At 46.3% G+C, this 25,916-nt stretch overlaps 1 protein-coding gene across 4 annotated transcripts in view; it reads right to left on the reverse strand.

The window, feature by feature from the left end:
• Window positions 1-25,916, reverse strand: part of SPAG17 (sperm associated antigen 17) — a 146,669-nt gene that overhangs the window by 26,538 nt on the left and 94,215 nt on the right. For 3 of the 4 annotated variants that reach the window (XM_066599230.1, XM_066599228.1, XM_066599227.1), the window contains 12 exons: window positions 25,099-25,236; window positions 18,104-18,235; window positions 15,697-15,847; window positions 15,329-15,550; window positions 15,204-15,244; window positions 12,781-12,897; window positions 12,193-12,347; window positions 4,197-4,387; window positions 1,334-1,428; window positions 799-1,050; window positions 471-582; window positions 88-207 (listed from right to left, as the gene is read on the reverse strand). In XM_066599230.1, the coding sequence (XP_066455327.1) occupies window positions 88-207; window positions 471-582; window positions 799-1,050; window positions 1,334-1,428; window positions 4,197-4,387; window positions 12,193-12,347; window positions 12,781-12,897; window positions 15,204-15,244; window positions 15,329-15,550; window positions 15,697-15,847; window positions 18,104-18,235; window positions 25,099-25,236 (1,726 nt within the window). The remainder of the gene's footprint in view (window positions 1-87; window positions 208-470; window positions 583-798; window positions 1,051-1,333; window positions 1,429-4,196; window positions 4,388-12,192; window positions 12,348-12,780; window positions 12,898-15,203; window positions 15,245-15,328; window positions 15,551-15,696; window positions 15,848-18,103; window positions 18,236-25,098; window positions 25,237-25,916) is intronic. The other variant, XM_066599229.1, reaches the window with a different exon arrangement.

Consider the following 25,916-nt stretch of genomic DNA (forward strand, 5'->3'; position numbering starts at 1 on the left):
ATATAACATTTTACCCCTGGATATGAGCAATATAACATTATACTGTTATAATACATCAGCCTGTCGGCATTATATTGTCATACGGACCTTGCTGGTCCTCCTCGGTGAGGTCATCTTGTCCACCAGAAGGTAATTTCCTTGGGTTAACAATATGAACCAGGAATTTATGGCCGTCTTTTAGTACCTTTACTTTTATGTAGGTGGAACCTGTCAGAAATATAACGAGGCATGTAAATTATTCATCCTACCTAAGGGGTTTTACACCCATCATAAAGGTGAAGACTGACGGGGGTCCAACAGTTGGAACCCTCACTGAGCAGGAGAACAAGAGTGTCAACCAGTCATGAGCACTAGGAAGAAACTGTGCAACATCAAGACCCACAAATCCTTGTGATCACTTAAGGTCCCACTGACCTAATATTTATAATGTCCATCCTCTTTCTCCGTCTTATCATCTGATATTTTTTTACCTTTCTCAAAATGAGTGTGCTCCACCTGAATCTGGCCACCATCTGTTGGGAAGAGGCAGCGACAGTTTCCAGAGACCTGGATCAGATTGTCTCCCATGTCATAACCTATAAACTAAACAAATGAACAGATACAAAGAATCAGTCAATTCAGGATCCGGGACATGAGAGGTTCAGGAATGCTACAAGGTAATTGTAAAGATAAGACAGGGAGAGAGGAAACTTCTTCAAGATATGCCCAAGACATGGTACCCTATTAACATGTGACAGGGAAGGGGAAACTCAATGGATAAACAACCTTCCGGGATGGAACCATGAGGAGATCACTTACTTTAAAAGCTTCCTTAGAAGGTTCCTCTGGAACATCTGGAGGAGCTGGTTTAGACTCTCCATCTTTTGCTCCATCATCTTTGTCTTTCTCTTTGATGTTCTTATGAGCACTGGAGGATTTTTTACTTCCTGAGTTGGGTCTCTCTTTGCTTCCTTCCCTCTTCTTACTTCCAGATTTACCTGCCTTTGCATTTTTCTTCTCCTGTTTGAGACGTTCCTCCTCCTTCAGTTGATCTTGTTCTATTTTCCAGGCCTGTAGAGGGAACCTTACATAGTGACTGGTTCTGACTAAGTAGGCTAGATTCCTACTATCACAGAGAACTTTGTGGATTTGGATGTCCCATGCTCCAGGGCAACAGCAACTGCTGGTGAGACACCCAACTTCAGTTACCACCACCTGGTCCCATATATTCAGGATCCTTGAAAATTCTCTCTGTCAGATTTTTCGATATGCTGGAAATCACTGGAAGATCTCAGTATCTCCGCAGGTTGTCTCCGATTCTCCCTGATTTGTCTGAGAGAAACATTTTACTCACCTTTAAGGAGCCCTCTCGAATAAATGGGTTCTGGGACGGTTTAAGGGCTGTTTCTTCTGCTCTGCTTCCTGATCGGGATTCCCTGCCCTTGGGACCTGAGGATGAAATGTTCATTTGCATAAATCTCCCTCATTATGTTATCAATAATCCTACTAATTATCATGCAAAATAATTTTTCAGATAATTTACCCAACAGTGATGTAATTTATTATAACACTATTTTGTGATATCATACCTAAGGGTGGAACCCACCATGATGTCATCAGTAATATCACTTATAATGGAGAAACCCACAGTACAACAATGATATCAACACTTGTGGTGAAAAACACTATCATGCCATAAATTACTGTTATGTCATCGGTGACATAATTCCCTGTGATATCTCCAGTGATGTCATCTACAGTGATTGTCATTGCTGTTTTGGTATGATGTCATCAGTCACTACATGAGCAATATTATCTATTGCTATTATACTCATTGAGATGTCAGTGATGTCATTGAATGTACCAATTTTGATGTCATCAGTAATCTTATTTATAGCAACAGACATCAGTAATGCATTGTAATTATATCCATTACATTACCACTATGACATTCTGCATATAGAGATTGTCACACACAGTATTATTCATAGTTATGACAGTCCTGGCAGTCTCGTCAGGGTAATGTACATGCTTCCATCTATTAATTGTGATACATTGCTTTTCCATCCATACTGACAGTAGCAATATTGATGACGTCATCAGTGATTTCACCCAATTCGAGGGTGCTGATTATGATGTCATCAGTGCCATCATACATTCTGATAGTACTGAGATTTATCCACTTTCTGTACTTGTAGTGTCATCAATATGGTGACAGTTATTCATGTCGAAGTCAACAACAGCCATTCTAATGCAACTCATGATGTCATTATTGACGTCCTTCACTTATGAAGGTCAACACTGTTAACAATCCATCCTTCTATCAGTCCGTTTTAAGTTTTTCCCTGTGATGTTTCTCATACTCTTCCAATACAATGCTAATTATTGTGATTTTAAATTGAAGGGACTCAATCAATTTACATAGATACAGAAATCGCACAGTGATGGAAAGGGTTAAAGAGTTCTTCAGATTACTTTATACCCCATTCTTTCTCTGACTATGGTAGGAGTACCAGTTAAGGAACTCAATACCAATGTAATTTGCTGACATATTTACATGTTATGGAAATAAAAATGGTCTTCCCCTTTAAGCTTCCATGTTTCAAAGTTTAAGCCTTTCCAATCCACTGTCTGACGTCTTAAGACATTCTGATTGAAGGCTGTACAGCTCCGATGTTGGAAGACATCCGGCAGGGTATTCTTACTGTATATTACTGGCCGCTCTGTTGTTTGGGCCTCTCCAGCATGTCCCATACCGCAGTACTGGCTCTAGCCAGCAGATGGTGCCATTGTAAAATGGCAGAAAGAGAAAATTCCCTAGGAAACCATGAAGCCATAATTGGATTGCAAAGGGTTAAGTGACAACTAACAGGAAACCTCGAGGTATATAGAGAACACAGCACTGCCCAAACAGCTAATAATTCAAGGATTTTTTTAGGATTATAAAAACATGGATCCTTTTGCTGAACAGTGCCACACTTATCTACATAGAAAGGGGTTCTCTACTGTAAGAGCAGTGAGACTATGGAACTCTCTGCCTGAGGATGTAGTGATGGCAAACTCACTAAAAGAGTTCAAAAGGAAACATAATAATAGTACAGAAGGGTTGGTGATCCAGGGATAATTCTGATTGCTAGATTTGGAGTCAGGCCTCGGTCACACGGGCGTTTTTTCCCGCGATTTGCACATACGCATTCGATCCGCGTAGATATAAACCTAATGCTTCGCAATGGGATTCGTCACATGTCCACTTTTTATGCGGATGTGCGGTAAATTATAGGACACAACGATTCGCAGAACGCGCCTATCTGTGTTCTGCGATTCGTTGGGTTCTATATATGCGCTCAATGGGGCCGGCGGCAGCAGCGCCGACCCCATTGAGAACATATACAAAATCCTTCTCCTCTGCCACAGCTGTTACAGCTGTGGCAGAGAAGAGCGATGTTCGCCCATTGAATTCAATGGAGCCGGCAATACAGCCAGCTCCATTGGAAGCAATGGGCTGCCGGCGAGCGCAGGATGAATTTTCGGGAAGGGCTTAAAAATATAAGCCCTTCCTTGAAAACCATCCTAAAATGTGTAAAAAAAAAAAAAAAGTATACTCACCTTTTTCCTGCAGATGGAGTTCAGCCGCGTCCGGCCGGCAGTTCTCCTGAACTGCTCTGTGTAGTATTCAGCAGCCGGGGATTTAAAATCCCCGCCTGCTGAATGGGCTGCCTCTGATTGGTCACAGCCCTCACCAATCAGAGGCAGCTCTCAATCACCCATTCATGAATTCATGAATGGGTGAGTGAGTGCTGCCTCTGACTGGCTAAGCGCAGGGACCAATTAGAGGCAGCTCTCAGCTATTGAATCGTCGGCCCCGGTCACGCGATTTGCAGATGCACATCCGTCATGCGATCCGCAAATCGCGCGAAAAAACGCCTGTGTGACTGAGGCCTCAGGAAGGATTTCTTCCCTAAAGCGAGGAAAATTGTTTTTTACCTCAGGGACTATTTTCGCCTTCTTATGGATCAATACTGCAGAACAATAGGCTGAACTGGACAGACAAATGTCTTTTTCCAAACTTAGAAACTATATTAATGAAAGAGCATCACATCCCTTTCACTGTGCTAATCATTGGGGGTCCTGGAGCTCAGACCCCACTGATAAAATTTTGAAGTCCCAAAGATCTCCTTTTAGTCAATGTTTTAATACTCGCAATGAATAAGACTCACTTCTTGACTTTTTGGGGGAGACAGATTTCCGGGTCTTCTTTTTACTGGGGGAGAGGTCTTCAGGAGAAGAGTCATTGTCCTTCGACGCCTGTGCCTGTTTTAGAGCCTCTAGTTCTTTTTCCTCTTGATATTTTGACTCTTCCTCTTGAACCCAGTGAGATATCGAATCTGCCACCAGCTCCAGGTAGTTCCTGAGAGGTTGACATTGAGAAAGCACACCATGAATACAGCCGGATGGTGGGAACGGATCCACACTGAGGCAGGCAGTACACAGGTGGATGTATGAAGAAAGCAATGGGTGGATAATATAAAGGACACAGTTATGGATGGACAATATGAAAAGGCCCCTGTTAGTGGTAGACAGGGAAGGCCATTAGTATAGGACATGGTGGGTAACAGTAGGTGAATGCCATGAAGGCTGGATTTACTACTAGATGGTATAAAAAAGACAGCTACAGATAGAACAAGAGCCAGCTATGGACAGACATAAAGGACACAATCATAGGTAGGTGGAACAAGGACATACTTACCGGAAGTTGATATGCAGTACCTACAGTAGTTACAGGTGCATGGTATGAAGGGCAATTATAGATGCATGATATAACGGACATAATAATGAGTAAACTATATGAAGAACATAGTAACAGGTGGATGTATGAAGTAGATGGTATGAAATACACAATTACAGGTGAATAGTATGGAGGACATAGATAAAGGCAGATCTATAGGGACACGGTTATGGGTAGATGTATGAAGAACACAGTTATGAGTGCATATATGAAGAATATAATTACAGTATGTGTTGAAGTATTAAGAACACAGTTGTGAGTCGATCTATGAAGACGACAGCACAGTATAAAAAAACACAGTTATGAGTGAATGTACAAAGAACACAGTTATGGCTAGATGTATGAAGAACACAGTTTTGGACACAAGTTATTTGTGGATCTATGAAGAACACAATTATTAGAAGCTGTATACAGAACACTGGTATGGACAGATGTATGAAGAACACAGCAATGGGTAGATGCATGAAGAGAACAAATATACGTTGATGTATGAAGAACACAGTAATGGGTAGATGTATGAACAATTCAGTTTTGCGTAGAGTTATCCACAGTTATTAGTGGATCTATGAAGAACACAATTATGGATATATTTATGAAGAACACACATACTGCATGGACAGATGTATGAAGAACATAGTAATGGGTAGATGTATGAAGAACATAATTGCGCATTGATGTATGAAGAACACAAGTATGGTTGGATGAATGAAGGACACATTTATTAGCAGATATATGAAGAACAGAGTTATGGCTAGTGGTATGAAGTACACAGTAATGTAATGAACAGATGTATGAAGGATGCAGTTATGAGTAGATATATGAAGAACACAGATATGGATAGATATATGGAGAACACAGTAATGAGTAGATATATGAAGAGCACAATTATGAACTGCTGTATGAAGAGCACAGTATTAGATAGATGTATGAAGAACAAAGTAATGGGTAGATGTATGATGAGCCCAGTTATGGATTAATGTATGCAGAATAGAGATGAGCGAACGTACTCGTCCGAGCTTGATACTCGTTCGAGTATTAGCGTGTTCGAGATGCTCGATACTCGTAACGAGTACCATGCGATGTTCGGGTTACTTTCACTTTCATCTCTGAGACGTTAGCGCGCTTTTCTGGCCAATTGAAAGACAGGAAAGGCATTACAACTTCCCCCTGCGACGTTCAAGCCCTATACCACCCCCCTGCAGTGAGTGGCTGGCGAGATCAGGTGTCACCCGAGTATATAAATCGGCCCCTCCCGCGGCTCGCCACAGATGCGTTCTGACATAGCTGAGGGAAAGTGCTATCGTGTTGGAGCTGCTATAGGGAGAGTGTTAGGAGTTATTGCAGGCTTCAAGAACCCCAACGGTCCTTCTTAGGGCCACATCTAACCGTGTGCAGTACTGTGGAGGCTGCTTTTTCCAGTGTTGCACATTTTTTTTTTTTTGGTATATCGGCCGTGCAGAGCATTGCGCCCTGCAGTAATATTCCAGGGACAGAAGTGCTTAGGCAGGGAGAGCGTTAGGAGTATTTTAGGCTTCAAGAACCCCAACGGTCCTTCTTAGGGCCACATCTAACCGTGTGCAGTACTGTGGAGGCTGCTTTTTGCAGTGTTGCACATTTTTTTTTTTTTTTGGTATATCGGCCGTGCAGAGCATTGCGCCCTGCAGTAATACTCCAGGGACAGAAGTGCGTAGGCAGGGACAGAAGACATATTAATATTATTGATTGAATATAGGCAGTGGGCCTTTGCTAAAAAAAATTTGGGCAAAAAATCTATTTGGCCTGCCTGTCACTGTGCTCAGTGTTCTGGGTCTGTGTGTGCTGGGTGTAGTAGTTCTACAAAATCATACGCAGCCAGCTAACAGCAGGCTTGCGCCAAATTATTTCCTGGCTCTGTCTGGGCTGTGAAATCACCGCTGTATTGCAGTTCACAGTGCAACACTCTGCAGTTCTGTGACATACTCCAGGGACAGAAGTGTGGAGGCAGGGACAGAAGACATATTCATTGAATATAGGCAGTGGGCCTTTTCTAAAAAATATTGGGCAAAAAGTCTATTTGGCCTGCCTGTGACTGTGCTCAGTGTTCTGGGTCTGTGTGTGCTGGGTGTAGTAGTTCTACAAAATCATACGCAGCCAGCTAAGTGTTACAGCATCCTTGCGCCAAATTATTTCCTCGCGTTCCGTAAGTGAAGTCAGCCTCCAACCACAGGCCAATAAGCGGCACATTTAATTACAGCGTTGTGTTTCTGCATTACTGGTAATACAGCATGCAGAGGGGTAGGGGTAGGCCTAGAGGACGTGGGCGCGGCCGAGGACGCGGAGGCCCTAGTCCGGGTGTGGGCACAGGCCGAGCTCCTGATCCAGGTGTATCGCAGCCGACTGCTGCGGGATTAGGAGAGAGGCACGTTTCTGGCGTCCCCACATTCATCGCACATTTAATGGGTCCACGCGGTAGACCTTTATTAGAAAATGAGCAGTGTGAGCAGGTCCTGTCGTGGATGGCAGAAAGTGCTTCCAGCAATCTATCGTCCACCCACAGTTCTGCGCCGTCCACTGCTGCAACTCAGAATCCTCTGGCTGCTGCTCCTCCTTCCTCCCAGCCTCCTCACTCCATGAAAATGACACATTCTGAGGAGCGGGCAGACTCCCAGGAACTGTTCTCGGGCCCCTGCTCAGATTGGGCAGCAGTGGTTCCTCTCCCACCAGAGGAGTTTATCGTGACTGATGCCCAACCATTGGAAAGTTCCCGGGGTCCGGGGGATGAGGCTGGGGACTGGAGACACAGTTGTCTATCAGTGAGGTAGTAGTAAGGGCAGTAAGTCCGAGGGAGGAGCGCACAGAGGATTCAGAGGAAGAGCAGCAGGACAATGAGGTGACTGACCCCACCTGGTTTGCTACGCCTACTGAGGACAGGTCTTCAGAGGGGGAGGCAAGGGCAGCAGCAGGGCAGGTTGCAAGAGGCAGTGCGGTGTCCAGGGGTAGAGGCAGGGCCAGACCGAATAATCCACCAACTGTTTCCCAAAGCGCCCCCTCGCGCCATGCCACCCTGCAGAGGCCGAGGTGCTCAAAGGTCTGGCAGTTTTTCACTGAGAGTGCAGACGACCGACGAACAGTGGTGTGCAACCTTTGTCGCGCCAAGATCAGCCGGGGAGCCACCACCACCAGCCTCACCACCACCAGCATGCGCAGACATATGATGGCCAAGCACCCCACAAGGTGGGACGAAGGCCGTTCACCGCCTCCGGTTTGCACCGCTGCCTCTCCCCCTGTGCCCCAACCTGCCACTGAGATCCAACCCCGCTCTGAGGACACAGGCACTACCGTCTCCTGGTCTGCACCCACACCCTCACCTCCGCTGTCCTCGGCCCCATCCAGCAATGTCTGTCAGCGCAGCGTCCAGCCATCGCTAGCGCAACTGTTGGAGCGCAAGCGCAAGTACGCCGCCACGCACCCGCACGCTCAAGCGTTAAACGTGCACGTAGCCAAATTTATCAGCCTGGAGATGCTGCCGTATAGGGTTGTGGAAACGGAGTCCTTCAAACGTATGATGGCGGTGGCGGCCCCGCGCTACTCAGTTCCCAGTCGCCACTATTGTTCCCGATGTGCCGTCCCAGCCCTGCACGACCACGTCTCCCGCAACATTGTACGCACCCTCACCAACGCGGTTACTGCCAAGGTCCACTTAACAACGGACACGTGGACAAGCACAGGCGGGCAGGGCCACTATATCTCCCTGACGGCACATTGGGTGAATTTAGTGGAGGCTGGCACAGAGTCAGAGCCTGGGACCGCTCACGTCCTACCCACCCCCAGAATTGCAGGCCCCAGCTCGGTGGTGGTATCTGCGGCGGTGTATGCTTCCTCCACTAAACCACCCTCCTCCTCCTCCTCCTCCTCCTTCAATGCAACCTCTGTCTCGCAATCAAGATGTGTCAGCAGCAGCAGCACGTCGCCAGCAGTCGGTGTCGCGCGGCGTGGCAGCACAGCGGTGGGCAAGCGTCAGCAGGCCGTGCTGAAACTACTCAGCTTAGGAGATAAGAGGCACACGGCCCACGAACTGCTGCAGGGTCTGACAGAGCAGACCGACCGCTGGCTTGCGCCACTGAGCCTCCAACCGGGCATGGTCGTGTGTGACAACGGCCGTAACCTGGTGGCGGCTCTGCAGCTCCGCAGCCTCATGCACGTGCCATGCCTGGCCCACGTCTTTAATTTGGTGGTTCAGCGCTTTCTGAAAAGCTACCCACGCTTGTCAGACCTGCGCACATTTCCGCAAGTCCCACACGGACGCTGCCATCCTGCGCACCCTGCAACATCGGTTTAATCTGCCAGTGCACCGACTGCTGTGCGACGTGCCCACACGGTGGAACTCTACGCTCCACATGTTGGCCAGGCTCTATGAGCAGCGTAGAGCTATAGTGGAATACCAACTCCAACATGGGCGGCGCAGTGGGAGTCAGCCTCCTCAATTCTTTTCAGAAGAGTGGGCCTGGTTGGCAGACATCTGCCAAGTTCTTGGAAAGTTTGAGGAGTCTACCCAGGTGGTGAGCGGCGATGCTGCAATCATTAGCGTGACCATTCCTCTGCTATGCCTCTTGAGAAGTTCCCTGCAAAGCATAAAGGCAGACGCTTTGCGCTCGGAAACAGAGCCTGGGGAAGACAGTATGTCGCTGGATAGTCAGAGCACCCTCCTGTCTATATCTCAGCGCGGTGAGGAGGAGGAGGAGGAGGAGGAGGAGGAGGAAGATGAGGAGGAGGGGGAAGAGACAGCTTGGCCCACTGGTGAGGGTACACATGTTACTTGCCTGTCATCCTTTCAGCGTGTATGGCCTGAGGAGGAGGAGGAGGAGGATCCTGAAAGTGATCTTCCTAGTGAGGACAGCCATGTGTTGCGTACAGGTACCCTGGCACACATGGCTGACTTCATGTTAGGATGCCTTTCTCGTGACCCTCGCGTTACACGCATTCTGGCCACTACGGATTACTGGGTGTACACACTGCGTGACCCACGGTATAAGGAGAACCTTTCCACTCTCATACCAAAAGAGGAAAGGGGTTCGAGAGTGTTGCTATACCACAGGACCCTGGCGGACAAACTGATGGTAAAATTCCCATACGACAGCGCTAGTGGCCGAAGGCGCAGTTCGGAGGGCCAGGTAGCAGGGGAGGCGCGGAGATCAGGCAGCATGTACAGCACAGGCAGGGCAACACTCTCTAAGGCCCTTGACAGCTTTATGGCTCCCCAGCAAGACTGTGTCACCGCTCCCCAGTCACGGCTGAGTCGGGGGGAGCACTGTAAAAGATGGTGAGGGAGTACGTAGCCGATCGCACGACCGTCCTCCGTGACGCCTCTGCCCCCTACAACTGCTGGGTGTCGAAGCTGGACACGTGGCCTGAACTCGCGTTGTATGCCCTGGAGGTGCTTGCTTGTCCTGCGGCTAGCGTCTTGTTAGAGAGGGTGTTTAGTGCGGCTGGGGGAATCATCACGGATAAGCGTACCTGCCTGTCAACCGACAGTGCCGACAGGCTAACACTCATCAAGATGAACAAAGGCTGGATTTCCCCAGACTTCTCTTCTCCACCAGCGGACAGCAGCGATACCTAAACAATACGTAGGCTGCACCCGCGGATGGAAGCATCGTTCTCTATCCCCATCAAAAACAGGGACCTTTTTGCTTCATCTATCTGTGTATAATATTCCTCCTCCTCCGCCTGCTCCTCCTCCTGAAACCTCACATAATCACGCCGAACGGGCAATTTTTCTTAGGCCCACAAGGCTCAGTCATATAATTTTTCTAAACAATTTTTTATACGCTTCAATGCTCATTAAAGCGTTGAAACTTTCACCTCAACCAATTTTTATTTTAACTGGGCTGCCTCCTGGCCTAGTTACCAATTAAGCCACATTAACCAAAGCGATTAATGGGTTTCACCTGCCCTCTTGGTTGGGCATGGGCAATTTTTCTGAGGTACATTAGCACTGTTGGTACACCAATTTTTGGGGGCCCTCGCCTACAGTGTAATCAAATAAATTTTTAGCCCACCTGCATTACAGCTGACATTACCTCAGCTGTGCTGGGCACTGCAATGGGATGTATTGATGTACCGCCAGTGGCTTCCTGGCACCCACCCATGCTGTGGGTCCACAGGGAGTTGTAACTGCATGTGTCCACTTCTAAAGAACCCCAGTCTGACTGGGGCATGCAGTGTGGGCCGAAGCCCACCTGCATTAAACATGAATTTATTACATCAGCTGTGATGGGCAATGCAATGGGATATATTTATGTACCGCCGGTGGCTTCCTGGCACCCACCCATGCTGTCGGTCCACAGGGACTTCACAATAGGGAGTTGTACCTGCCTGTGTCTATGAATTAAAAACCCTGCTCCGGTTGGGGCATGCAGTGTGGGCTGAAGCCCACCTGCATTTAATCTGACGTTAGCTCTGCTGTTCAGGGCACTGCAATGGGATACATTTATGTACAGCCGGTGGGTTCCAGGGAGCCACCCATGCTGTGGGTGCACACGGAATTCCCATTGCGGAGTTGTACCTGCCTGTGACTATTTATAAAAAACCGCGGTCTGACTGAGGCATGCAGACACCTTGACAGAATGAATAGTGTGTGGCACATAGGTTCCCCATTGCTATGCCCACGTGTGCAGCTCCAGATGGAGGTGGCACAGGATTGGATTTCTCATTGCTTCTGTACAGCATTGTGGACTATCGCCCCACCCCTTTTAAAGAGGGTCGCTGCCTAGCCGTGCCAACCCTCTGCAGTGTGTGCCTGCTTTTCCTCTGGCAGACGCACTTATAAATAGACATGAGGGTGGCGTGGCATGAGGGCAGCTGAAGGCTGGGCAGGGACAGTTTGGTGTGCGCTGTGGACACTGGGTCGTGGAGGGGGGGGGGGTTGGGCAGCATCTAACCCAGGAGAAGTGGCAGCGGAGTGTCATGCAGGCAGTGATTGTGCTTTGTTGGAGGTAGTGTGGTGCTTAGCTAAGGTATGCATTGCTAATGAGGGCTTTTCAGAAGTAAAAGTTGTTGGGGGGGCCCACTCTTGCCGCTATTGTGGCTTAATAGTGGGACCTGTGAACTTGAGATGCAGCCCAACATGTAGCCCCTCGCCTGCCCTATCCGTTGCTGTGTCGTTCCCATCACTTTCTTGAATTGCCCAGATTTTCACAAACGAAAACCATAGCGAGCATCGGCGATATACAAAAATGCTCGGGTCGCCCATTGACTTCAATGGGGTTCGTTATTCGAAACGAACCCTCGAGCATCGCGAAAAGTTCGTCTCGAGTAACGAGCACCCGAGCATTTTGGTGCTCGCTCACCTTAATGCAGAACAGTATGATGGGCACACTTCTCGGTGGATATTATTATGGACACTGTTATGGTAAGATCATATTAAAATAATTCTAAGTACAACAGACCTGAAGCTGACGTTGGAATGAAGAGCCATATCCCAAGACTCCTGGCTTTGGTGGAAAGCGTCCATAGGATTGTGCAGTACAATGAGCAAAGAATTGTCCTGTGTGTGATAATAGGAATCCATACACCTGTACGACTCCAGAGATTCCTGTAGGACCTACAGTGATACAAGAAGGACACCAGCAGTTATCACGTGTAGACATCTACAGTTCAGTATATGCAACCTACAGGAATCCTGACTGATCTAAAGTTGGGGAAGAGCTCATGAACGTTGGTCCAGTGGTACAAGCTTCATTGTATTGGGGCATCAATTAACCAGCAATGACATCCTTGGCCGCTGTACACTACAAGGACATAGAACCTATATACTCCGTCACATGCATTAATTTGTCCGTGAGCTCCAGGACTAGCCATTAAGATAACACGTAGAAGCAAATCGCTGAGTGGTCTATGGGGCCCTAAGAAATTGGAGTCTGGATTCTCCAAGCTACACCACTGTTCCTGCTATTCTATCATGCTAGGGCTGGACAATGTCTGTGTATTGGCACTCTGTACTAGGGGTGTATAATGGACATGGTCCGGTACTCTACCTGTATAAGAACAGTTGGATCATAGTGTTCGGAATAACACCAGTCGCTCAGGGATCTTCTCTGTGACTTTTGAATGTCTCGGAGGTCAGCTCTGGGGGTCTCCTTCTCCGCAATACCCTGCCGGCGACACAATTATTGGGGTGTGTGGGCATTCATTCATAGTATAAAACACTTGATCTTTACTTCATAAAAGGGTTCTATGCTGTTTACAATAGTGAACGGGTCCCCCCCAAAAAATAAAGTTAACCTCTGGTGACAAACACTATGTGTGGCGCCACCATAACTCCTAGACAACATGCCCGCTGCCTTGGAGTCATATTTGATTCTGATCTCTCTTTTACCCCCTACATCCAATCTCTGGCACGAACATGTCAGCTGCACCTCAACATCGCAAGAATACGCTCTTTTCTCACTGTGGACACGCTAAGAACGCTTACTGTTGCCCTCATCCACTCCCGGCTCGATTATTGCAACTCGTTGCTGATCGGCCTCCCCTGCACCAGACTCTACCCTCTCCAATCCATCCTGAATGTGGCAGCCAGGCTCATCTTCTTGTCCAGCCGCTACTCAGACGCCTCTGCCCTGTGCCAGTCACTGCACTGGCTGCCCGTTAAATACAGAATTCAATTTAAACTCGCCACCTTCATCCACAAAGCCCTCCACAGTGCAGTGCCCCCCTATATCGCCCCCCTCATCTCAATCCATCACCCAGCCCGGGCTCTGCACTCTGCTAACGAAACCAGACTGAGCGCCCCTTTAATTCGAACTTCTCATTCCCGCCTCCAAGACTTCTCCAGAGCAGCACTAGTCCTCTGGAACGCACTACCAAAGGCTACCCGAGCAATCCAGGACTCGCAGAACTTCAGGTGTGCTCTAAAAACGCACTTCTTCAGGGAGGCATACCATATACCCTAAACAAACCCCTCTGTACTCCGCCTGATAACATGCTCCCTGACCTACTGACTGCAATCCCTGCTAGCCATCATAAACCGCTCCTGCAGTCATACTGTTTCTGCCGTCACACGGCTAAATGTCTGACTATTGTCTATGTGTATATCACCCCTCACTCTCCACCTCACCATACCGCGCACATCTCCAGCACCTTTACCTTCTGTATCACCCCATTACTTGTAGTATGTAAGCTCGTTGGAGCAGGACCCTCACCCCTATTGTTTCCATCAATTGATTACTATGTAACCGTGGTTCTATAATGTTTGTACTTTTGTCTTTCTGTATCCCCTGTCTATGTAAGCCCTGCGGAATATGTTGGCGCTATACACATAAAGATTATTATTATTATTATCATTATGTGTTCAACTGCCCTGCAGCTCCCCCACGGGTGATATGAGGCATTACATAGTGCTTCACTGAACTCAATGAACAAGCCCTGTAAAGTATGGATGTGGCAGGTTCTCCACAGTATGAGATTATAAATGTGAGACCCCCTCCTCCATGAATTCATGAGTTAATGAAAACTGTCTAAATGACACACTTGGCGAAGATATATTATTAAAGTTGGCGCAGCTCACTAGGCAAGTTCTTACTGGCTGGAGTAAATTGGCTCTAGTATAAGAATGACGCACTTCACAACTCCTCTTAGCCACGCCCCTTTAGCTCTTCACATTTGAAAACTGTCGAGGTCAGTGTGCAAAGTGTAAAAAGGCCTCCACTTTATTGCTATATGACCTCATCAGTGATGCGGCCGCCCGCTATACTGCCCTGAATATGAGGGAAGCGCTTGGGACTATTTATCTCGCTCTCATCGCACTGTTACAATGTTGCGTTCTTGTCTCTTTTCATCTCTTTGTTGTTTTCTCGTTGCCTATTAAGAAGAGGAAGAGGCGGTTTTGGTGGGATTCCAGCTGTTGGCTCCATCCATCACTAGATCAGTGTGGACAGCGATCGCTCCCTCCCCGGCCAGGACTAGATTGCAACCAGCTGGGAGAAGCTCTCGCTGCACATGGCGGCTGCCAAACGGCCTTTTCTTTTTGATTTCCTTTAGGCTCGCCATAATCAAAATATTTGTATTGTTAGGTTATGCGATTCTGCGTCCTGCCGGTAATTGTGTGCAGCCGCGGCGCGTTGCCTTCCAGACAGCGTTATTTATAGGGATGGGGGGGGGGGGGACAATATGGCTGACAGGTGTTTAACACAAATTCTCAGAGATCTCTCAGACTTTCTCAGACGAGTGCTGCTCATAAAAGATGACTTCCCCCTTAAATTACATTGTTCCCAGGCCGTCACTCAGCTTTCTCAGACCCTGTATAGAAAACTCGTCTGGAGAATGCGGGACGCGTCGTTGCATGATGAACGTGCAAGAAAGCTAGATTCGCCATTCCGCTGACCACCAATGTGACTGACGTGGCTCACCCAGCTTTCCCACAGTACTATATGGTATAATGTATAGGTCCTAGCAGCCTCACCTCTCTCTCCTCCTCTTCCAGGCTGTGCACTCCGGCTCCCCCTACAGGTGAGAAATAAGAAGGCCAGTTGCATATCAGATTTACATCAGAGGGACGATAGTGACAATACCGATGTTGGAGCGTACCAGAAGTGTCCGCCGCAATCTTCTCATACATCTTCCTCACACTAGAAAGCTGTATCATTTCTCGTGCGAACGCAGCTGGATCATCCCAGGGGATGTGCCCATCTCTTTCCAGCATCGTGCCCGCACCCACCAACTCTCCAAACTCGTCAAACCCGCTAAGAGTCAGGCTCTCAAATGTGAGAAGCTTAAACGCCCGGGTGATTTCTTCCCATGAGCGGAAATCTGCACAGACAGAAGAAGCAACAAGATCTGTGATTTACCTTAACGGTATTTACCCGTGTTATATCAGTATACAATATTTACCCATATTAAACCAGTACTTGATATTCACCTGTTATACCGGTACTGCTGCTGTACCTCATATTTACCTGTGTTGCAGTAGTGCATGAGCTCATGTATCTGGGCCAGACGCCGGGAGTTGATCTCGGGGTTCAGCTCATGAAAACTGAGGTGCTGCGCTACTGGGAGCTTCAATAGCATCATTTCTTCTACTTCAAACTGATTGACTGTTTCAGGGCCCTGACAGAAAATACAACAGATGTACAGTACTTGTACTCCAATCACTATAGATGTACAACCCTGCACCCCGATTACTATAGATGTACAATCCTGCACCCCAATTACTATAGATGTATAATCCTGCACCCCGATTACTATAGATGTACAACCCTGCACCCCGATTACTATAGATGTACAATCCTGCACCCCAATTACTATAGATGTATAATCCTGCACCCCGATTACTATAGATGTACAACCCTGCACCCCGATTACTATAGATGTACAACCCTGCACCCCGATTACTACAGATGTACAATCCTGCACCCCAATTACTATAGATCTACAGTACTGCACCCCGATCACTGTAGATGTACAGTCCTGTACTCCGATCACTACAAATGTACAACCCTGCACCCCGATCACTATAGATATACAGTATTGTACCCTGATCACTATAAATATACAGTACCGTACCCTAATCACTACAGATGTACAACCCTGCACCCCGATCACTACAGATGTCCAGTACTGCACCCCACTCACTACAGATGTACAACCCTGCACCCCGATCACTACAGATGTCCAGTACTGCACCCCACTCACTACAGATGTACAACCCTGCACCCCGATCAGTATAGATATACAACCCTGCACCCCACTCACTATAGATGTACAGTCCTGCACCCAGATCACTATATACAGTACTGCACCCCAATCACTATAGATATACAGTACTGCACCACGATCACTATAGATATACAGTACTGCACCCCAATCACTGTAGATGTACAACCCTGCACTCCGATCACTATAGTTATACAACCCTGCACCCCAATCACTACTGATATACAGTCCTGCACCACGATCACTATAGATGTACAGTACTGCACCCCGATCACTATATACTGTACTGCACCCCAATCACCGTAGATGTACAGTCCTGTACCCCGATCACTATAGTTATACAACCCATGTACAGTCCTGTACCATGAACACTGCACATGTACAGTTCTGCATCCTTATCACTATAGATGTACCGTTCTGTAACCTGATTTTGCTAGATGTATACTGCTGTATACTGGTCACTATACTATAGATTACAGTGCTGTACCATGGTCACTATAGATTACAGTCCTATACCCCAGTCACTGTAGTTAATAGTCCTGTACCCCAGTCACTATAGTTAATAGTCCTGTACCCCAGTCACTATAGTTAATAGTCCTGTACCCCAGTCACTATAGTTAATAGTCCTATACCCCAGTCACTATAGTTAATAGTCCTGTACCCCAGTCACTATAGTTTATAGTCCTATACCCCAGTCACTATAGTTTATAGTCCTATACCCCAGTCACTATAGTTAATAGTCCTGTACCCCAGTCACTATAGTTTATAGTCCTGTACCCCAGTCACTATAGTTTATAGTCCTGTACCCCAGTCACTATAGTTAATAGTCCTGTACCCCAGTCACTATAGTTAATAGTCCTGTACCCCAGTCACTATAGTTTATAGTCCTGTACCCCAGTCACTATAGTTTATAGTCCTGTACCCCAGTCACTATAGTTAATAGTCCTGTACCCCAGTCACTATAGTTAATAGTCCTGTACCCCAGTCACTATAGTTTATAGTCCTGTACCCCAGTCACTATAGTTAATAGTCCTGTACCCCAGTCACTATAGTTAATAGTCCTGTACCCCAGTCACTATAGTTTATAGTCCTGTACCCCAGTCACTATAGTTTATAGTCCTGTACCCCAGTCACTATAGTTAATAGTCCTGTACCCCAGTCACTATAGTTAATAGTCCTGTACCCCAGTCACTATAGTTAATAGTCCTGTACCCCAGTCACTATAGTTAATAGTCCTGTACCCCAGTCACTATAGTTTATAGTCCTGTACCCCAGTCACTATAGTTTATAGTCCTGTACCCCAGTCACTATAGTTTATAGTCCTGTACCCCAGTCACTATAGTTTATAGTCCTGTACCCCAGTCACTATAGTTAATAGTCCTGTACCCCAGTCACTATAGTTTATAGTCCTGTACCCCAGTCACTATAGTTTATAGTCCTGTACCCCAGTCACTGTAGATTACAGTCCTGTACCCCAGTCACTATAGTTTACAGTCCTGTACCCCAGTCACTATAGTTTACAGTCCTGTACCCCAGTCACTATAGTTTATAGTCCTGTACCCCAGTCACTATAGTTTATAGTCCTGTACCCCAGTCACTATAGTTTATAGTCCTGTACCCCAGTCAGTATTGACATACAGTCCCACATACTTTCTCAATGCCTTGTACCTGCAGCTGGCAACTCCTCTCCCGGATCTTGTCATGGTAGCGGAGTAGGCACGGTCCCCGGGGGTCCACGCTGCTCTCCTCCTTGTCACTCACCAGAAGGAGGTTATGCAGGTTCTAAGGAGCAGAGATTATGGCTAAAGTGAACTCCTAATTTGCGGTGGGGTCGCTGTATGACAGTGTTCTTATCAGACATTGATATTACATGGCCCTGTAAGGTGCTGCTACATAGCAATACACTGCATAAAAGGTAGAGATTAGAGATGAGCGAGCATACTCATTAAGGACAGCGAGTATCGTCCTTTTTGATTATCTGCCTGCTAGTCCGCAAAGATTCGGGTGCCGGCGGGGGGGAAAAGGGGGGAGATCTCCCTCTCACTCCCCCCCCCCCGCTCCCCCCTGCTCACTCCCGCAACCACCCAATGGTCACCCCCGCCGACACCCGTATCTTTGCGGACGAGTAGGCAGATACTCGAAAAGGACGATACTTGCTCAGGTATTTGTCCTTAACGAGTATGCTCGCTCATCTCTAGTAGAGATATTTTTGGTCACTGTATGCCACTATTATATTTGGGATCTATAATGGGGTATTATTTAGTTATGCTCTACACAGCACTATTAGTTGGGCATGGCACTGTTATTATTGGGCACTACATGGCAATGTTATTTTTGGGCACTATTATTGGCCGAGAGTTATGATTTGGCACCATAAGGTAGTGTGAAAAAACGATGCATATAGCTCCAGCACTGCTAATAAAAAAATGTTAGAATATATCCATAGAAAGTTAAAAACGCTCACATGTGCGAACAGGGACCGACGCGTTACGACCCGAAACTAAGCCTGAATTATAGTATATAGCTGGAGCAAGAAGAAAGAAAATTTAACCCCTTAGTGACGAAGCCTGTTTGCACCTTAGTGCCGGAGCCAAATTTTGGAAATCTGACATGCGTCACTTAACATATCATAACTCCATAAAGGTTTTGCATATCCAAGTGATTCTGACATTGTTTTTTTCGCCACATGTTGTACTTCATTTAGGTGGTAAAAATAGTCCGATATAATTTGTGTATATTTATTAAAAGTGCCAATATTGGGAACATTTTGAAAAAAATTGTCATTGTTTTACATTTTCAACTATAATATCTCAAATATGTGCAAACATACTGTACAAATTTTTGGTAAGATATATATTTCCATCTGTTCACTTTATTCTGAATGCACATTTGAAAAACTTTTTTTTTTAACCATTTAGATGACGTACAAATTTAACATTAATTATCAATATTTTGAGGCCTTAGTCACACGGGCGTATCGGCACCCGTACACCGGCGCCGATGCGCCCGTCTGACTGTCAGTGAGAAAACGGACGTACCTGCAGACGGCCGTCTCTCTGCAGCGCTGGAGGAAAGAACATGTGACCGGCTCCATTGCCGGTCATGTGTTCTTTCAGCAGCGCTTCAGAGAGACGGCCGTCTGCAGGTACGTCCGTCTTCTCACTGACAGTCAGACGGGCGCATCGGCGCCGGTGTACGGGTGCCGATGCGCCCGTGTGACTAAGGCCTGAGGAACACTTTATTTTCCGGCACCAAGGCAAGATTGCAAAGGCTCATAGGTGTCAAAATTATACATAACCCCACAAATAACCCCATTTTAATAAATACACCCCTTAGTGTATTCACTGAGGGGGGTCAGGAGTATTTTGACCCCACAGTTTCTTTTCAGGAATTAATGCAATTTAGAGTAGAAAAAATAAAATTTCATATTTTTGCAAATGCGTAATTTTAAACACAGGATTTTTTTCTATAGTGCACATGAAAATGAGGATTTACACCTCAAAATGCATACCCCCGTTTGTCCTGTGTTCAGAAACATACCCATTGTGGCCCTAATCTTATGTCTGTATGTACAACGGGGCCAAAACCGAAAGGAGCAGCCGGTGGCTTTCAGATCACACATTTTGCTCGAAGGCGATCCGTAAGGGGAGCTGAAATCTTAACTGTTTTTAACTTTTCATTGACTTTAATGCGATCGCCGGTATCCGATCGCGTGACGGGGAGTGGGGTCCCGCGGCCCTGGATGACAGCTCCATGCTGTTGGCTACCTCTGGTAATCGGCAGCATGGAGCTATCACGTCCCGAGCCCGCAGGGCTTTCATTCCCAGAGGAGGCATGTTTTTACGTCCTCTGGGAATTAAGCCCAGCAGGCAAGGACGTAAAAAGGAAATAGGGCCGTCACTAAGGGGTTAAATGGTAACAGGATATGATATAACAAAAGCATGACCACCCCTAGTAATGAGAAATAACGAGGAAATGAAACCCATGAAAAGCAATACAAAAACATAAGCTTAATCATAAGATCAGATCCGAGGGTGAGACCTCGTGGAAATCTGGTTTATAACCACATAATCCAATCTCTCTTGAAAGCAATTTTTTAACCCAATCTCCACCTCTTGCAGGAGGAACACCCTTTCAATGCCAGGGACTTTAAATGAGGATATATCCCTGGTGGATTTCCCAAAAATGTCTGGATGCAGACGGGGAAGTCTCAATATACCCGAGGAGTGATTAGAGCCGGATATATGCTCAGCAACACGTAGTAATAATTCGCGTGATGAACATCCGTCGTGTCGCCCACAGCAGATAGAACATTCAACAACATAAATGACAGGAGGGTTACCATTTATAAATTAATTAATATATAAAGTCTGGGATGTCGTAGAGGAAGAAAAGGTTTTGGTTTGCCTATATAAAGCGCCCAGACCACATCCTGATTGGGACGTCTGAAACAACCTTTACAATTGTAAGATGTCAAAGTAGTATTGTATTAGCTAGGAACCCTGTTGTACGGGTTCTCTTGCCACAGATACCTGGCTGGGGGATCATCCTGCATGAGAAGAGGTAGATTTTTTTAGTATGATTGTTTAATGTCAAAACAATTCACACTAAAACTAGTAGTAAAAAAAACACAAAAAAAATAGCTGCAGTATCGGAGCGTCTGGTGTTGTTGGAACTGCGTCAAACAATTGGACTGTCATTTAGATTATGCCAAATAGTCGGATCTGGTTTTTGGCCCTATTTATGATCTCAGTGTAGTGACCTGTCAGAGATAACACAATACTCTGGATTATACCCTTCACCCAATGAACATGCCTCTAATGAACTCTCCTACTGGGATTTGTAACCACATGAGATCTTACAACCACATACTCTGTGCGTGTAATAAGGAGTCGCCAGAGAAGGACTTTGATAAAGGGTCTCCAATAAGGAAGACGTCAAGAAAAGAGAGACAGAAGGATGCTGGAAAGTAAACGAGACCAAAACTATTATTATTGAGATAGGAAACAAAATTAGAAACCAAACTTGAGAACCCGCCAGCTAAGGAGGAGGTCATCTAAATATCTCCATACCAACGGATCTTATAGGAAGCATGTAGACAAGACATAAAGCTCATTCACATACAGCTCACCAGAATCCTCATTCTTCCTCTGCAAACTCCGAACATGCTGCCAAAAATCCATTAGAAGATGACGACAGCAGAAAAAACGACTACATGCGGAAACACAACCACAAACACCCCATGTGAACAATGTTCACCAGTTGTCAATTTATCAGCGACAATTTTGAATTCTGCCGCTATCTATTCTTTCAAAGGGTCCCAGTTTTGCCCCCACCTGTAATATGAACCTGTATCAGACAATCAAAGATGTCAATACATTTATACAACTATTAACGGTGAAGAAGCTTTTTCCAATATTCCTTCTATAGAAACTACTACTCCAGTTATTTGTTTGTCCTCTGGGATAATAGACCAAAAACTATCTGACTATTTGTTGGTAGACTCACCAGTCTGCCCTATAGTCCATGCATCGCCTAAAATACTAACGTCTTTCCTCCTCATTTCCTTATAGCTAGTAATGGCTCATTGTTTGAATGCCTCAGTATGTGGCTTGATAATCTACTACAACCACTGGTACCACAATTCCCGGCTACATTAAACATGCCAAGGGCCACTTACAGGTTTTACATACAATGGTCTGCCCACTATTCTCGGATTACCAGAGATGTTTCCTCTCTTTATACAGGTATTCCACACAGTGGAGCCATTAATGCCCTCAGATATCATCTGGATGCTTATAGCAACTATTCATGATGTAAACGAGTAGATATCTTACATCTTCTTTACTTTCTCACTATTTTTGTTTGACAAAACACTTTCCTTCAGTTCTGTGGTTGCCCCGTGGGCTCATCATTCTCCCCGTCCCTCGCTAATCTCTGTATGTCTCTATGGGAGGAGTCTTGTCTACATGCTTCCTATAAGATCCATTGGTATGGAGATATCTAGACAACCTCCTCCTTATCTGGCGGGTTCTCCAGTTTGGTCTCTGATTTTGTTTCCTATCTCAATAATAGTTTTGGTCTCTCTTACTTTTCAGCATCCTTCTGTCTCTCTTTTCTTGACGTCTTCCTTATTGCAGACCTTTTATCAAAGGACTTCTTATTATATGCACAGAGTTGCAGCCTCCTCATGTGGTTACAAATCTCTCAGTAAAGCTAACGTCACATGGGCGAGGGCGATATCGGCCCGTGAATCCCGTCCCCATATCGCGCTCCCCGCCAGCTGCGGCAGAGGTTAGAGGAGTTCTCCCATTGCTTTCAATGGGGCCGGCGACAGCAGCATTAAAAACAATGGGGCTGCAATGCGAGATCACACAGAAAGATAGAACATGCTGCATACTAAAAAAATCTAGCTGTTCTTATACAGGATGATCCCCTCGCCCAGATCCTCCAGCCAGGTATCTGTGGCCAAGAAAACATGTATAGCAGACATCATGATGGCTCCTAGTTTATACAACAATACTACTTTGACATCTCATAATTGGCTCCTGACTAAAGGTTGTTTCAGACGTCCCAATCAGGATGTGGTCTGGGCTCCTTATTAAGATAAACCATAAACTTTTCTTCCTCTCCAACATCCCAGACTTTATATATTAGTTCATTTATAAAATGTAACACCTATAACAGGCTCTCGGAGGCTCCTTGTGTGTGGTGACCTCTTCTTCCTCTTGTGTGGATCTTGTTGACCACTAGACGTCTCTATGACGCAAAGAAGAGATTTCACCCGTTACCAGAGTCTGAGAGGGGCGCATTATTGGGATGTGAGACGCTGGATGGTTGTATCGATGAATTGTCTCCACCGGGCCGTTCTGTCCAGACTGTTGGGCCTCATGTCCATGAGCCTGCACGGTTTCCCCATGCAGAATCCTGCAGTTGATTCCACCCAGCCATTAGGCCAAAAAATACATTATACTGGCTGCGTCTGTGCTGAGGATCCGGACGGCTTCCATTGGCTTAAAAGGAAGCCGTGGGAGCCGTCTGTGGGGGAAAACCGCACAAAAAAATGGAGGATGCTGTGGTTGTTTTCCTGCATGTGCGATCCACACGCCGGAGGAAAATAACATCCACAGGTATTTAATTTCCTGTGGGTGCCCAATGATTCCCTATGGGCACGGATCACACGCGTGGGAGAACCTCACGGACTTTATTAATCCATTTATGCTGTGGACATGAGGCCTTAGAAGGTGTTGGGACCAGTGGATGTGTGAGGACACACAAGGTGACCGGGCTCAGGACCCCCCGACAGACCTCCATGCTCACCCGTATCACATCTTGTATCCAAGCTAGAGGTGGTACAACAGGGTACTAGAGCCTCCATGCCCCCCGTATCACATCTTGTATCCAAGCTAGAGGCGGTACAACAGGGTACTAGAGCCTCCCTTCAAGGGGACAGTTTTACTGCAATAAACGATCCTTTTGCTCTGATACTGTAATCACTTATATCAATGTTACAATCACACAGAAGAAGTTTCATTTGATTACTACAACTCCTTCTTGGGACCTGTGTTTTTTTGTTTTTTTACATCACAGAAATTATTATGTATTGCTGAGCCTATATCCGTCTCTAATCCCTCCTCGGGTATATTGAGACGTTCCCCGTCTCCAGCATCTAGAGATGTTTTTGGAAATCTACCAAGGGAATATATCCTCATTTAAAGTCCCTGGCATTGAAAGGGTGTTGCCTGCAAGAGGTGGAGATTGGTTTAAGAAATTGCTTTCAAGAGAGATTGGATGATGGGGTTATAAACCAGTTTTCACCCTCGGATCTGATCTTAAGTTGATATACTAATGTTTTTGTATTGTTTTTTTTAATTATTTTTTTATGTGTTTCATTTCCTCGTTATTTCTCGTTACTAGGAGTGGTCATACTTTTGTTATGTCATATCCTGTTACCTTTAACCCTTTGCAATTCAATTTTGGATTCAGGGTTTCCTAGTGGGCTTTCTCTTTCTGCCATTATACAATGGCGCAATCTGCTGGCTGGAGCCAGTACTGCGGTATGTGACATGCTGGAGAGGCCCCTGACATCAGAGTGGCCAGTAATCTACAGTAAGAATACCCTGCCGGACGTCTTCCGACATCGGAGCTGTACAGCCTTTAATCAGAATGTCTTTAGACGTCAGACAGTAGATTGGAAAGGATTAAATGTCTTGCTTCTTATACAGGCTATATGCTATGATTCAGGCTGAGTTTTTGGCCGAAACACGCAGGTCCTTGTTCACACATGTGAGCGTTTTTACATTACTATGGATATATTCTAATGGAGTGATATTCATAATTTTTTTTCTTTATGGCATTCCTGAGAAACCGTCTTGGCATTGCTCTCCGCATACTCCCCTTATTGGAGGTTGGCTGTTTGGCATAACACTGTGGATGAAGATTTTTGGTGAGCTGTATTTTATCTTTTAGCCATAAGATAGAATCATTTACTCATATACTATACAGCACTGTTAACGAAACGCTTTGTGGGGCTGTTGTTATTCAGCACTCCATCCATAGCACTTTTATTTGGGCACATCATGGATTACTCTGGCACTGTGTGGTACACAGGAATGTCCTATCAGTTCTGACCAACAAGCACTTACCTTCTTCTCCTTCTCAGAGAGGGACATTGAATCCACAACGGATACCAGATGCTCCGCAATGGCGGGGTCCAGTCCATCTGTTCGGAGGTCCAGCATCATCTCACTGGGAGGTAATAGGCCTTTCTCAGTTGCAACAACCTGTCAGAGGTATAATAACCAGCAGTAGTCACAATGCACCCACTTCTGTAGTAGACATGACAGCCTGGTCTGCAAGCTAACAGTCTGCGGCCAGTGTTACAGTCTGGGGCTGGGGTTATTTCAGTTGCACCACTTGCCCCAAACCAAGATCCCGCCGCTAAAAGTTGTTGTAATCATAGATACTTGAAACTCCGGCATGCTCTTATGACACAATTCCCAGAACCCAGGCAACCTTTCTCTCTATACCCACTGAAAGGCATACTGCGTACCCAAGGGTTTGATATCAGTGTTATATACCCATTTACTACACTCTAAGATTTCTTAAATATGCTACCGATATACACTACCATCTGATGGCTGTCTGGCCAATATAGCGCCAAGCGCTTTTACGCCGGGCAGGAAAGATAGTCCTGGAACTATATTTCTGCATGGAATACGTCGGCCGCTGCACAGACTCCTATGGGAGCCAATGATAGCAGCCAGAGAAAGTAGGTGAAAGGGAGTTTAGCAGCGTGACTGCTAAATTCCCTACCCCTTCTCTCCTCCCCTCCGGCTGTTTGCAATGGGAGGGGTGAGATGGGGCGGAGCTTAGCTCCACCCGCCTCTCCCATTACTGGTTGTGGACAAGGGGCGGGGAGGAGATGGGAGATTAGCTCCGCCAACACCCGCCCCCTCCCATT

This window comes from Eleutherodactylus coqui, chromosome 4 (genome assembly GCF_035609145.1).
Source record: "Eleutherodactylus coqui strain aEleCoq1 chromosome 4, aEleCoq1.hap1, whole genome shotgun sequence".
NCBI lineage: Eukaryota > Metazoa > Chordata > Amphibia > Anura > Eleutherodactylidae > Eleutherodactylus > Eleutherodactylus coqui.